The sequence below is a fragment of the Sylvia atricapilla genome, chromosome Z (genome assembly GCF_009819655.1).
Source record: "Sylvia atricapilla isolate bSylAtr1 chromosome Z, bSylAtr1.pri, whole genome shotgun sequence".
Classification (NCBI taxonomy): Eukaryota; Metazoa; Chordata; class Aves; order Passeriformes; family Sylviidae; genus Sylvia; species Sylvia atricapilla.
In genome coordinates, this window is record NC_089174.1 from 72,089,052 (window position 1) to 72,103,643 (window position 14,592).

A 14,592-nucleotide genomic window follows, 5' to 3' on the forward strand; every position below is an offset into this window, starting at 1 on the left:
AGCAAAATTCAGATCAATCAAAAAGCTGAGTCAGACTCTTCCATATAGCATAGTCCTGAATCACTACCTCTAAACTACATCTGCCTGTATGCTGTCTGCCTTGAGTTCAAATAATTTTAGATTTTAGAGAAGGCAGTCCAGTCATTTAACTTCTAGCCAAAATATAGCAGTTGAACTTTCTTAGAGAATAATTAAGGACAGATTCTAATTTATTTCGCCTGCAATAAAGTGAAAGACCCTGAAATGTGCCACAGTATTACTTAGACAATAGAGTTTCCCTGAAGAACTCCATCCTTCTACAATGTTTATTATTGTGCACACCATGTTAATTAATACTGTTAATAATACTGCTGCTTTGCCTGGCTGGCGGTATTCACCTTAGAGATGGCAGATAAAGCTGTAGGTTCAAATAGTCATGAGCAAAGTTAAAATAGGTATTGAGAATGAGAGAAAAAGACTGGCACTTGATCAACTGTTATACCAAGGGGCAGGTGAAGGCTGGATGCTTCAGTGCTAGACATCCACTGTGGTACTAAATAGATGTGAAACCAAGATTCTGAAACCAAGAACTGCTGTTCCATTAAACTCCAGCATTTCAAAAAGGGATTTTGTTTCATATTAGAAAGCAAAACCAAAATGTTGGCCTTTCCACAAAATAAATTCGAAGATCTATTTCTGAATAAAAACATGAAAAGCTGAATTTAGAAGTATAGAAACAGCATTAAATATTGCAGTTAAGAGTGTAACATAAATCTAAAGACAAGACAGAATTAATAGGAGTCAAAATAGGAATGTTTTGACATAAAGTATTTTGCTAAGATAGACTTTTCCCTGGGGAAAAACACTGAAAGGAATGTTCCTGGGGGGGAAAAAAAAAAAAGAAAGAAAGAAAAAAAAAAAGGTGTAGACTTTAAAATACCTGCAGTTTTCAATAATAAACAGCATTGATGGGAAAACGAACATATGGCTCTGTAATCTCTGGGTTGAAAAAATTTACAGAAACATGCCCCTGATGTCATATCTAAAAAACTAACAGCTGTAGACCAAATTCTTAACAAAGGAAATAAAATATTAAACAATATACCAGTGATGTTATCTCAAATTAGGTTTAATTTTAAAGCTAATTTTAAATTTTTTTAAAATTTTACTTGATGACTTGGAGCACTCTTACAGGTTCTGATCAGCACTAATAATAGGCAGACATTGTGAGAAGTCTCATGTTTCCAGTAATACTGATAACTTTTGAATTGATCTCATATTTTATTTAATGAGAACTCCACAGCAATGAACCATGGTTGCAAACCGTCAGGGAAAAGGTAGACTGAAAAATATATTATATATCTTGTAAGAATTTACCAGGGGACAAGAGAGGATGCATCAGCAATAAAGTAAAATCCCCATGGAGAGAAGATAAAAGAGGTACTTGGTTGAGAAACACTTTAGCAAAGAGGTCATGGAATTACTGAAGTTGTTTGGGTTGAAATGGATTCTTAAAAGTCATCTGAGAGACATACCTTGCCACTGATGTCCATCAGGAGGACTCTGAGCTATTAACCACTACACTCTGAATATCTATCCAAGCCATTCCTCATTGACCAAAGTCTACTCATCAAATCCATCTCTCTCTGATTTAGAGAGAAGGATGTTGTGGGGGACCATGTCAAAGCTTTACACAAGCCCACACAGATGACATCCCCTGTCCACTGATGTGGTCACTCCATCACAGAAGCCTGTTAGGTTTGCCAGGCAATGCTTGCCCTCATGAAAGCTGTGATGACTGTCTTCAATCACCTTCCTGTCCTCTCTGTGACTTAGTGTAACTTTCATGAGGAACTCTTTCATCATCTTCTCTGTCACAGACGGGAGGCAGAGAGGTCAGAGTTCCCAGGGTCCTCCCTTCTACCCTTCTCAAAAATGGGTACATTTCCATATTTCCAGTCACCTAAGCCTTCATTTGACAGCCATGAATTTTCAAACACCATGGACAGCAGCTTTGCAACTCCAACAGCCAATTCTCTCAGGACTATAGGATGAATCTGATCAGGTCTTACAATACAACATACATGTATGACCATACATACATACATACATACATACACACTTACATACTAACAAGTTCCTAAAAAGAACATGAATCTGATCTCCCGCTTATAGTGGTTTTCTTCCCTTGCTTTACTGTCAATTCTCTTGAGATATCCAGGAAAAAAGGCTGCCAAGAGAAGTCATTCACTTCTCCATGGCATTGAGTAATACTACTTCATCAGCACAAGAAAAAGCAGACCTGCCACCTGCCACCTCAGCCATACATGATGCCCGAGAGTGCCTGCAGTGGCTCACATGCCTCTTGTGGAATACAGACCAAACTGCACATTCATCACAGAACTGCTCAGTCCTCTTCCTCTCACAGCAGAGGCTGATGGTGGTCAGTCTCAGCTAAGCACCTGTCTTGCATCGAAGACCAGGCGGACAGACTTTGCACACCTCTGTCTCAGCACAGACTGGGGTATATCTGCTGGACAGCACAACCTCTGTCAGTGTGACCCAGTGAACTGGCATAATGTGCATTCAATAGAGACTTTATTTAAGAGACAACATGAGTTCACAAAGAGTGGCCTGGAGAAAAACACACACCACTTCATCAAGCAGACATGAGTCTGTATCTCCAGAGATACACCCTCTCTTCTCAGAAGAGCTGAGCACCTGGTATGGTCAGTGCGGGCTGTTAGTAGTGATAGTATAGGGTTAATGATTCCTGTGGCCTCAAAGCCGGGGAATAGAACTTCAGCTTCACTGTGACCAGGATGTTGCTTTCATGCTATTGTTTTAACCAAATCAAGTATAACTTTGCCTGGGTAATCAGGGGAGAGGGAGGATTGGGATGATTTGTACTTATAGCTATGTATCTTAGAAATAAAGCTATTCTCTACTAGGTTAGGTGAAACTGTACCTAATCATCATATGATAGGTGATATAATTTTAACGATTGTTGGCAGCTGAACTTGATTATTACCTTAAACCAGAATCGTGAGAATCACAAGGGAAGATATTTACCAAAATTCATGCTTGGGTACATACAATAAAACACTGGGGGGCTTAATGATTAATATAGAGATGTATAATGAAAGGGTATATGACTGTACATTTTTTGAGCCCCCGTTGGAGTTGGATTTGGGTCTGTACCCTGGCTCCCAGAGCTCTTCAGTAAAGCACCGCATATAATCATTCCATGGTTATGTGTTTCCTATGCTAACAGGAGGACAGGAATCCAGAAAGTTACTGAGAAGGAATTACAGTAACTAATCCTGGGTGTCAGTCCATCCAATGCATTATTTCACAGAATCATAGAATATCTTTACTTGGAAGGAATCCACAAGGATCACTGAAATCCAACTCCACACAAGAGAACAAAGGTCACGCCATGTGGCTGAAAGCATTGTCCAAACTTTTCTTGGACTCAATCACATTTGCTGCTGGGGTCGCTTCCCTGGGGATTTGTTCCAGTGCCTGACCACCCTCCAGGTGAAGAACCTTGTTCTGATATCCAAGCTAAACCTCCCCTGATACAGCTTCATGCCCTTCCCATGGTCCTATCCCTTGTGAACAGAAAGAAGAGATCAGTGCCTCCCTCTCCATTTCCCCTTGTGACAAAGATCCAGTCTGCAACGTCTCCACTGAGACTCCTCAAGGCTGAAAAAGCCAACTGAACTCAGCCACTCTTCATACAGTATCTCCTCTAAATGCTTCAGCATCTTTGTAGCTCTCTTTTGGATACTTATACTTCCAGTTACTAAAGGAAAAAGCAATGTCCTTCCAGAGCGGAAAAGTACTTTCCAGACAGTCCACCTGAATTTCTTATGAGAAATAGCTTAGGAAAAAAACAAACAAACAAACAAACAAACAAACAAACCAAAACAACAACAAAAAAAAAACACACCAAAAAAACAAAAAACAAACCATCCAGGTGTTCATCATATAGATTAATTCCTCCACAAATGTTCCTCAGACTGCAGAGCTCAAATGAGGGTGCTTTCCACCAAAAGAAAACTATTCAGCTGGATTTATGTCTCTCCTGTTCTAGCACAGCCAGACACCAACAGCAGTGAAACACTCACTGTCTGATGGAGAGAGGAAGCCAGCAGCAAATGCCACTAGGCAAGACAGATCATTATCAGCCAAATGTTCTGAGCTGCAATTAGCAACAGGCTTAGAAGAACTCGCTGTGCTTGGTGTGAAAACAGGACAAGAGCATGGCTCTTGTTTGCAGTGCCACAGCAGTGACCTTGCGCACCTCTCTCAGCTGAGTCCTATCCTTTACCTTTGGCAGATGCATGCTTAACAGATGGACCAAACTGGGCACAGACACTCCCCATGCCCTGTGCTCCTACTCTTCATGGAAACAGCACCACTCTTGAACAACACACAAATACCTTTATGACTTTCCAGCAATTAGCTTCAGGACCACCTGCCTGACACCTGCCAACAGCCTGAAACAGCATCTCTGGGTACATCCTTTCCTAAATCTTTACCAGCTTTAAAGGCTGATAACACTCTGACTTCAGATTTGTATTTTCACTCTAATTACCCAAACCCTAACCAACACCTCACATGTGCCTAAAGTAGAAATGAAGCTTGCTGGGCTGACTACTTGCAATACCTTAGAGGAAAAAAGCAAATCTAAGTAAAAAGAGCATGTGGGAGGAGAGAGGTGAAGAAAGGTGGCTAAGGAAAGGATGTGACAACACTGTTCCTTTAGCAGTAGATCCTCCTCCTAACATGGGGTGGTTGTCACAAGACCCACACAGCTGGACAGGTCAGTTGAGAGAGTATAAAAAGTTGTGAGGAGCTAGATCCTCACTATTTCTGCATTTTCTTCAGCCAAAAGCAGGGAATGGGGAAGTATCCCTGTAGCTGATTTTGTCTGGCAAGACATGCAAATCCAAGACAAATCACAGCAAGCTTAGGTCTGAGAAAAAAGTCTTCTCACAAGGAGACAAATTTCTTTTCAATATCCAGTCAAACGTTGGGAAACAGCATTGAACACACTGGACAAAATGACCTCTTCCCCATTATTCAAGCAACACAGTGCACTACCAGATCTGCAGGAATCATTTGGGATTATAGCCTTGCCTGAGAGCTGTAATTTGAACAGGCGTCACTGGAAAAGCAAAGAAGACAATTTCAGACATCAGAGTATGTTCTGCTGTTCAGACATCAGAGTATGGAGTGTTCTGCTGGAGGGCAGGAAGGCTCTGCAGAGGAATCTGGACAGGCTGGATCAATGGGCTGAGGCCAGTGGTGTGAGGGTCAACAAGGGCCAGGGCTGGGTCCTGCCCTTGGGTCACAACAGCCCCAGGCAGGGCCACAGGCTGGGACAGAGGGGCTGGAAAGGACCTGGGGGTGCTGGTGACAGTGACTGAACATGAGCCAGGCTGTGCCCAGGGGGCCAAGAAGGCCAATGGCATCCTGGCCTGGATCAGCAATGGTGTGGGCAGCAGGAGCAGGGCAGGGATTGTCCCCCTGTGCTGGGCACTGCTGAGGCCACACCTCGAGTGCTGTGTCCAGCTTTGGGCTCCTCATTCCAAAAAAGACATGGAGCTGTTGGGTTGAGTTCGGAGAAGCGCATCAGAGCTGAGAAAGGGTCTAGAGAGTAAGACAAAAGAGGAGTGGCTGAGGGTGTGGGGTTGTTTTGCCTGCAGAAAAAGAGGCTCAGCAGTCAACTTCCTGGTCTCTACAAGGCTGTACAGGTTGTAACATTGTGGGGTTGACCTGCTCTACCAGGCAACCAGTGACAGGACATGAGGAAATGGCCCCAAGATGCACCAGACGAGGCTCAGGTTGGACCTCAGGAAGAATTTCTTCACTAAAGAGGTAGCTAGGGATTTGAAACAGGCTGCCCAAGGAGATGTTGGAACCACCATCCCTGGAAGTGTCCAGGAAAGTACTGGACATGACACTTTGTAGTACAGTTTACTTGGCATGGTGGTATTCGATCAAAGATTGGACTCAATGACCTTGGAGATCACTTCTAAGGTTATTGAGTCTATGATTCTAAATTCAAGTAAGAAAGGAATAAAAATCCATGGCAGTCACTCTTTTGCTGTCCAGCAGCAAAACAATGTGTTTGTTACCCAAGATCTAATTTCATACTTGATTTACTGTACAACAGTGCCTGTTTACAGAACTGAGAGTGCAGGGTGCAGGTTTCCTGCATACCCCACCATGGAACAAATCATGGTAAGGTTCATCCTTCATGCTATAGCACCGAAAACAAGAATGTTCAATAGTAAAGTGCCTGCATCTCACCATGGCTCCTATTTCACGCTAAGTACTTAGTCTCCTTCACATCTTAATACTCTTTTATGATACAATACATTCTGGATGACAGTTGCTTAGCTACAAAAACCCTCAGATCAACAGCTACAGTATTAAAATATTGCCAAAGGTCAAATCCCACTGTATGATCATTCAGCATCTTATAGATATGTCTTTTATTATTTTTCTTAGTGTCTGAAATAAATACTGAAAGACATTTTAATATAAAAGGCTATGCTCTCTAGGGCAACTGTACAGCCCATGACAATACATGCAATTATATAATTATAATTACAGTCAAATTCTTATTATAATCTTTGACTACATCAAGTTTGTATACTAGACCTAGCCCTCCCCTCCCCCTCCAAAAAAAAATCAGCCCTGAAGAAAAATATAATTATAAAACATTTGTCTAAAAGTAAAGTTGTAAAGAAAAGATCAATAAAAGAAAGCTAGATATATTTGCAGGATGTGTATTCATAAAACCAGCATCTTTCACAGTTACAGTGGCTCTTTAGGAAAAAACTGCATTGCAACCCACAGACATGACCAAATTCCTAGGGAAACAACTGTATCACCTCTGCTTTAAGAAAAGAGCATAGGCATTTTTATAGTTTATGCAAATTCTGCAAATTATAAACAGAAGGGGTGGTACCTCAACAAGACCTTTGGCCTGGCTGCTTTCACTATTTCCAGCCCCATTGCAGTGATCTCTTTTGTACAATTGTGGCCGCAGTGTGCCAGAAAGCCTACTGCTTCCTCTGCATGCTTTATCCAACATATCGCTGGCTGTAGCCTGTATGGCCAACTGCTCATTCAGCCCACAAAGGCTACTTGTTTGTAAGCACACAGAAGCATTTAACTAAATTAATTGCAGGCTTGGCATATCTTCTGAAAATGGATTTAAGGAGAGCCTTCTGTCGTTAGGCTCCTTTAATATCCCTTTCTATCTTAAATCTTTCCCATCAGCCAAATGGAGCTGCCCACTGCTGAAGCTGGGGGTATGCAGGTGACTTCTCAAGGGACAGTGTGGATGCATTCTCTCCAGATTACATTTGAAAGCCCTCTAACATTTTAGAGGCTGCTGAGAATTGCTCAAACCCATCAGAAATGAAACAGCATGTTCAACATGGTTTCAAGAGCTGACAGGATTTTGTTTTGACATTTCTATTCACATTCTATCCCTCTAGAACTGTGGAGAAGCTACGGAAGATTAAAAATTAAGACTTCCAAACATATAATGAGCGTGTTAGTTCATGCAGAACTGTCCAGTTTCTGCTTAAACTTTGACAAGGATGTGCTTATGGATCTACTTATATAGTGCTGAAAGTAATGGTTTGCAGCATGCAAGAGCTAACTCAACATAGAGCCGTGGACGTTGCCATATCTACTGAGCTTGCATTTGCTTGTGTTGTGTGAAACATCTTTGCTTTACAGAAAATTTTTACCGACTTGAACACCCCTTTGTCAGTACATCTGGAAAAGCTTGTTTGCATAAATCTCTGTGGTCATTTTGTACCCTGTAAATGAAGAGCAGAATGATAAACCCATCAAGGAACCATTTCCTTCACAATGAGGTAAAAGCAGCTACACAGACCCAGGCCCAACATTAGCAAATGCATTTTCCCTGGGGTCGGCACTTGTTAGCATCTATTAGCTTTTGAGTTTCCTTAGTGATCTGACTAATGCAGAAAGATCAAAGAAAACTCAAGTGACTTAATGTGACATTTGCAATTTCACTATAGCAGCCGTAAAGATTGAAATGTGAAATCTTGGAGACAAGTAGATGATAGAGACAGCCTACAGAGAATGAACATTTCCGGTTTTGTGATGAAAAACACTTGCTGCTGTCTGTATGTGCAGGGTCACACTGTGTCCAGAGTACGACGACAGAAAAACATAAAGTATATTTACAAGTAGTCATACAGCACAGACAGTAACTGTAAGCTGGTGTTTTGATGCCCAACAGGATAAAACTCACAAGCACACCAAACAGAAGGAAAAACTGTGAGACGCCCATAGCTACCACAAGAGAACATCAAGACAACTACTCCAAACAAACACCCAAAAGCCAAGCCACTGATCATGGAGGCCACTGTGGTGATCACCATGCCAATCTTCTTCCTGCACAAATCCCACAGGCTACTAGTGGGTATGTAGATAAACACTTTAGCAAAGTTACTAAAAACCTCTGCTCCTGTATTTTGTGACAATTTAATGCTGTTCCAAGTTCATGACCAAAGGCATCAGACAAAACCACATAGCCCTTCCTATGGGAAGGCTATACTAAAATTCTTATGCAGACAGAGCGTCTGATGATGAAATGTCACTACACACACACAGCCCTGTGGGGATTTCATTGTGGAGACCTGTTGACATGGTAGATTCTTCCAGTGAAATATCCCTGTCCTGTTCTGCGTGCAAACAGAGAACGCCTCTTGTGTAGAAAGAATGGAAAAGTAATTAGGGATAGTTTGAAAAAGAACAGAAATACTGAGGGTTTGTCTGGATTGCCCAGAGTTCTTTTGAATAGCCTACTAATATACCAGAATGCCATTTTGTGCCTTCTATGATCATGAAATAACAACAACAACAACAAAACCAAAAACAAAACCAAAAACAAAACCAAAAAACCCCACAAAAAAAAAAAAAAAAAAGATAGCTGCAAACATGGTGTGGCTAGGCATGCTTGTACCATACACATTAGTGAGGGACTGAGTCTGCCCTCACCTCTCAGCAGTTAAAGAGTCCTAAAATCAGAAGCACCTCACTGGAGCCTGCTGCTCTCCTGATGCCTATAATGGAGACAGACATCAAGCTTACAATCAGGAAGGATGCAGAACATTAGGAAAATACAGTTGCCATTTCTGTTGTTTTTCTTTTTCATATAAAATAGATTAAGAATGGCATCAACCAGTGTGTATTAAAATATGATCAATTTCCACTCTTCCTGCCACACAGAAATTCAAAAATTCAGCTGATGGAGGTGTGGCACCCTCAGTAACTGACTCAAAAAATCCCACTTCTTGCAACTTCAGGGATCATTTTTCATACAATATCCATCTATTCTCTAGCTAGATCTGACTCTGCTTAGTTCATGACAGACCCAGAGATGGATTTTCTCCTTACAGTTTCTGTGGCCTACTTACTACCCCTTCTGTTAACAGTGTGGATTGGATGCTTTGCCTCCACTTCAAAAGGTTCATTCTTATGTGCAGGGTATTTTTTTTTTAATTTGGTTTGGTTGCTAAGGAGGAAGCTTTAGTATGGTAGGCAAGGATTAAGTCATATGAGAGCCACAGGGAACATTATCCTTAGAGATTAATTTGGAAATCAAGTGACAACTGGCGGGGTATGTGTTTACTTTTTATTTTTTGAAAGCTTTACAAGTACCACAGGATTTTTGCATCCATTGAAGGAGATCTATTCTTCTGCTATATTAATAAACGACAGAGACAACAAAGAGAGTATCATCTTGTCTCAAGTGTCATAGATAAAATTAGTAATTTCACTGCAAATCAGAAAGGAAACTAGATTATTAGGAACAGCTCTACACTAATCAAAAGGGTGTCTCACAACCACCTTTCAGATATCCTGAAGGCAGCTGCCTCACTGTGAAGTTAATTCAGTGAGCACAGCAAATGTAATTCATTTGGCATATACTGTTTGCTAATCAAACAGAATTTCTTGGCATCTAAACTGTGTGTGTGACAGAATGTTAAGCCTGGAAATACATTGATAGTCCTCAAAGGTTTTCATCGAATCCAAGAAACATAATGTGCACACATGCAAGAGATTCTCCTCATTCAAGCAGTGAAGGTGAAATCTGTGTTACCAAGTTTTGTTATGCTGAACTGTGGTCCTAGGAAGATCTTACAAGAAATGGCTTTGCCCTCTTATATTTGTGCAGGACAGAAAGCTTCCTAACTTTTATTTTCTCCTCCTTTGTAATTACCGTACCATAGAACACTAGCTGTGATAACAGCAAAGCCTGTGAGAAAATTTTATCAGTAGAAAACTCCTGGTATATCTTCACTGAATTGAGTCTTAGGAGCATGAAAATGTTTTGGGGTTTTTGTTTGTTTGTTTGTTTGTTTTAAGGGAGGTTATTTTGGCCCCACAGCTTGCATATCTGTGCTCTAGGAAACAGGTTAAGGAATACTATCCCTTCTCCTTCTGAAATATATTGCCCTGGAAGGCTACTCTACTGCAGTGTGCATGTGGACTTCTACCACCACAGGCAACAATGATGAAAAGCCATTAAAGCAAACATCTTGGCTACAGAGGAATATTTCACTGTGCTCTTTCCCTACATAAGCTGCAAAACAGCAGAATGGAGTCTGGATGGGATTGCTGCATGGAGTCTGCTCACAGATTTCCTAGTCCAATGGATGCTGTGACTGAGGGAAACATGCTCTTCCTCTAAGGTAGCCACTGCTCTTCAAATCATAAACAATTTCATGACTAACAAACAACTCCAGAGATCAAAACCTGGTATGTTTTATTGCATCTGAGAGGATCTAAGCTTTGCCCTATTTTCAAAGCTAAGTCAATATATAAAAGGCCACTGTACAGGTGGAGAAGCAAAACAAAAGAAATTGCTATAGGTTTTATTTGAAAATGCCAAAGGAACATTTCTTTAATGTAATGCTTAATTTAGGAAAAATACCGCAACCCAACCCAAACCAAACAACGAACTCCCACACCAGAATTATTTGAAAAATTCAACCTTATTAATTCATTTGCATTCAGATCTTTTAAAATTCAATGGAAGGGAAGAACTCCATCCAAGTATGGTTACAGAATTGCTTCCTAAAGCAAGATAACTGCATTCTTAATCTAAGGCTCTTCACCAGCATTTTTTAATAAGGAGAAAACAGTATAATATATAAGTTTATGCAGTAACTGGCAACAAAAGCACATATGTTATCTACCTGGACACAAAGATGAGATTTGATCTGGATACTTATTGTGAAAAGGACAAAAATAATATTTTTACTGAGTGATGGTTCAAAATAAACAAACACAGCACAGCTGGAATGTGCATCTTGGTACTTTTTGTGTGGATTACATATTTTTAAGCTACTGAAATATTATGACAGTGAGATTGAAGTGCAAAAAAAAAATTCTACTGTGTAAACTGTACTTCTTTTAATTGCTTGCCTATTTATTTTTAACAGAATCATTGTAAAATAAGGAGCAGTTCTGCATATATTTGATGTTTACTTTTAGAGCAGTTAATTCAAAATACAGGCTGAGTTTCTATCTACATTATCATAAATTCCAAGCCTGCTTCTTCTTACAGTGTATTTTTGTATTCAAAATAAAATTCAAAATGAGTTGCCACATTTGAAGACTAAATATTAGCCTTGGACATTATTTTGAAGGTCTATTTCTCTCATAATGGCTAAAACAATAATGGAAAAAAGGAAACAACTTTTCATATAGCAGACGTGACTACACACTTGGGGATCATGTAAAAATCTAAGTTGAAATCTGGCCAAACAACATTTCCAGGTCTTTCAGCTCAATTATTTATTGACTTTTGAAGATAGTTACAAGATTTGCTGTTGGGAAGGGCATACTAAGAGTTCAATGGCTCTGGAGATTCAAAGCTCAGTCAAAGATATTCAGCATCTATTTCAAGTCTGTGTTTTACAAACAGCGTCCAAAGAGCAGATTATAAGCCAAAGATGAAGAAAATGGGGTTTGATGGCTATTTTATTGATACAACAAGCTTTAAGAACAACGTGTTATTTTCCTGATTGTGCTACTTCAAGTTCTAAAGCACACTCGGGAAGATGTTTACTTGGGGGAAAAAAAAATCGCTTAACAACAAGGTGTTTATTGGTAAAATCCATCAACAGAGCAGTGTTTTAGTATAGAGGAGTGCTCTTCAGACTCAGGAGAGAGGGAGACTTCCCCACTCGGATGGAGCCTATAAAACGCAGATGAAGAAAATATCACCAGCTGCAAGTGCAGTCACACAAGCACTTCTAAATCATATTCCACTGCCCATAAAACCTTCTATGTCAATGTTTTACCATGTCAGGTAAAGTTTTCACCTATTTTTTCAAGTTAACAGCTGCTTTGGAAGGCTGTCGTAAAAACAGCTCAACCTTACACAAATATGAGGCATGTTTTCTTTGCAGACACTGCATCTTTCTTCTCATAGAAGGGGATATGCTACCAACAGACCTTCCTGTTACAGGCACGTAAATGCAGAGAGCAAAACATTAGCAGGCCACTAGACCACTCACTGTAATTTTTTTTTCACACTCTGCAACCCTTCTTTATTTTTAAGGAGAAAAAGAAAATAGGTCTTTTGTCTGGGCATTAAATTTCAGTTTTCCTACCAAATTGTCAAGAACATGATCACATATATATGCCTTTAAGCTCAAAATTGGCTGTGATTTATCCAAGTCAGAATGGTATAAATAATCACATCTTGCACAGGTGGCATTTTTTGTAATGTGACAACTAATGGCCTGCCAAAGTGTTCCATGTACAGAACCTATACAGCGGTCTGTCATCTCTTTTCTGAGAGATAATGATAAATGAATGAAGACTTTAAGGAGTCAAATTCTCTCTAATGGTGTCCTGCTGTCTTTGATACCATGTGTGATGGTATAGAAACATGCATCTTTGAGGTGTGTAAAGGCAAATTCTGAAGCATCAGGCTTGGCTGATGAGACAGGACAGGGTTTTTTTTATCCAGTATCTGAAGCCTGATACACAAATAAACACCTAAATTATCATACAGAGAGATTCATCTAGATAATACATATAAGGCTTTCCAGTAAGGAAATCCTAGACACAATATTCAGTTCTTATGGTAAGAAACCACATTTGGAAAACAAAACAAATTAGCAAACCTGCATTTAGAAAAAAGAGGAAGTTAAACCAACCCTTTAATATCTCATTATGCTTCAATGGCAGATTTTCTTTCAAGATGCAAAAGCTTGTCCTTCAATGTGTTTCTCTTTAAATATTGTAGGATTATGCCAAGTTCTGACGAGCCCACAGAAGCATGGAAGAAATGCCTCTGTTAAAGTGTCTTTAAAAGGAATTGGAAAAACAGCACAACCAACACACATTCAGCACATCTTACCAGCCACAAACTCACCTTTCTGTGATCGTTTCTCTGAGACCACTTGCAACCCCTTTCACCACCGTACTAGCCTTTGGTGTCAGCACTACTTGAGATATGAAAAAAGAGCCTTTCTTCCTTCTTTCAGTGATTGATGCCTGCAGGAACTGAATCAACTTTTCTGTATCTGTTGTGTTTGCCCAGGGAGCTGGCATCATCTGGCCTGGCCACAGAAAGGCTACCTCGACAGCCACTGGACTGTGGTAGAACACAAGCACTTGGTGTTCCTTTTCCCACAGGTACTGGAGGCTGACTTCATGGGCAAATATAGCAGGACACATTTTGTTTCCATACGTGTCTTTGAGCATCTGGACAAGCTTTTCATGATGGCATTTCTGCATCCCATAGAAATGATTGAAGTCCAAGAAGACCACTTCTTTTGGGTGCTCAGTGAGAAATGCATTGATCTCCTCCAGACCTTCCTTTACTTTGGCACTGAATAAACCATGAGCGAAGTAGAGTTCATTGTCTGGGTCTCTGGGCTTGGTGGAAATTCTGAGATCAAAATATCGTATACCTGCTCCCAGCTGGCTGGTGAAGTTCATGGTCTGTGTAGCCAACCACTTCCTCATTAGCTTTTTAGCCACAGTCCCAAAAACTGACACAAAATTCTGGACCGTCTCTGGCTGTTCAGGCCCAACTGGAGAGGCTTCATCAATGTAAAAGCTAAAAGAGTCATGAGACCCTAAAAACACAAGAGAGAAAAATTATCAGTATAATTTAGTCATATATTAAAAGCCTTTAATGGTTTTTCTCAATGAAAGTAATTTTCTGTCCAGTACCAACACCCACCAACCACCTCCCCTGCCCTTTCCCTCAACAACAGCACATTTGTCTGGCAGGACTTGCCCCAGCAACACCTTGTAGGAAGTTGAAAGAAAGTCTGTTTCACTGCTTGTCTGGATGCTCAGTCACTCTCTTCCAGCTCTTACTTATGCCTTTAGGCTCAATGAACCCAGGGGTCTCTGAACATCAAAGCAATGCTGGTAGCGAAGCTAGTCACACAATAAACACAATAAATCCCTTGAGGCAAGGAGGAGAGTTTGGCCCTGCATATTGAATTATGCACTGTCTAGTTTGTAGAACCAAAGGAAAAAAGCACAACAAACCAACCACACACATCTTTATTG

The 14,592-nt window shown here is 40.4% G+C and overlaps 1 protein-coding gene across 1 annotated transcript in view; it reads right to left on the reverse strand.

Moving 5' to 3' along the window:
- Nucleotides 1-14,176, reverse strand: part of PLCXD3 (phosphatidylinositol specific phospholipase C X domain containing 3) — a 28,288-nt gene extending 14,112 nt beyond the window's left edge. The window contains exon 1 of the mRNA XM_066338665.1: nt 13,439-14,176. Coding sequence (XP_066194762.1) covers nt 13,439-14,034 — 596 coding nt within the window. The 5' untranslated portion in view covers nt 14,035-14,176. The remainder of the gene's footprint in view (nt 1-13,438) is intronic.
- Nucleotides 14,177-14,592: the final 416 nt, after the last annotated feature.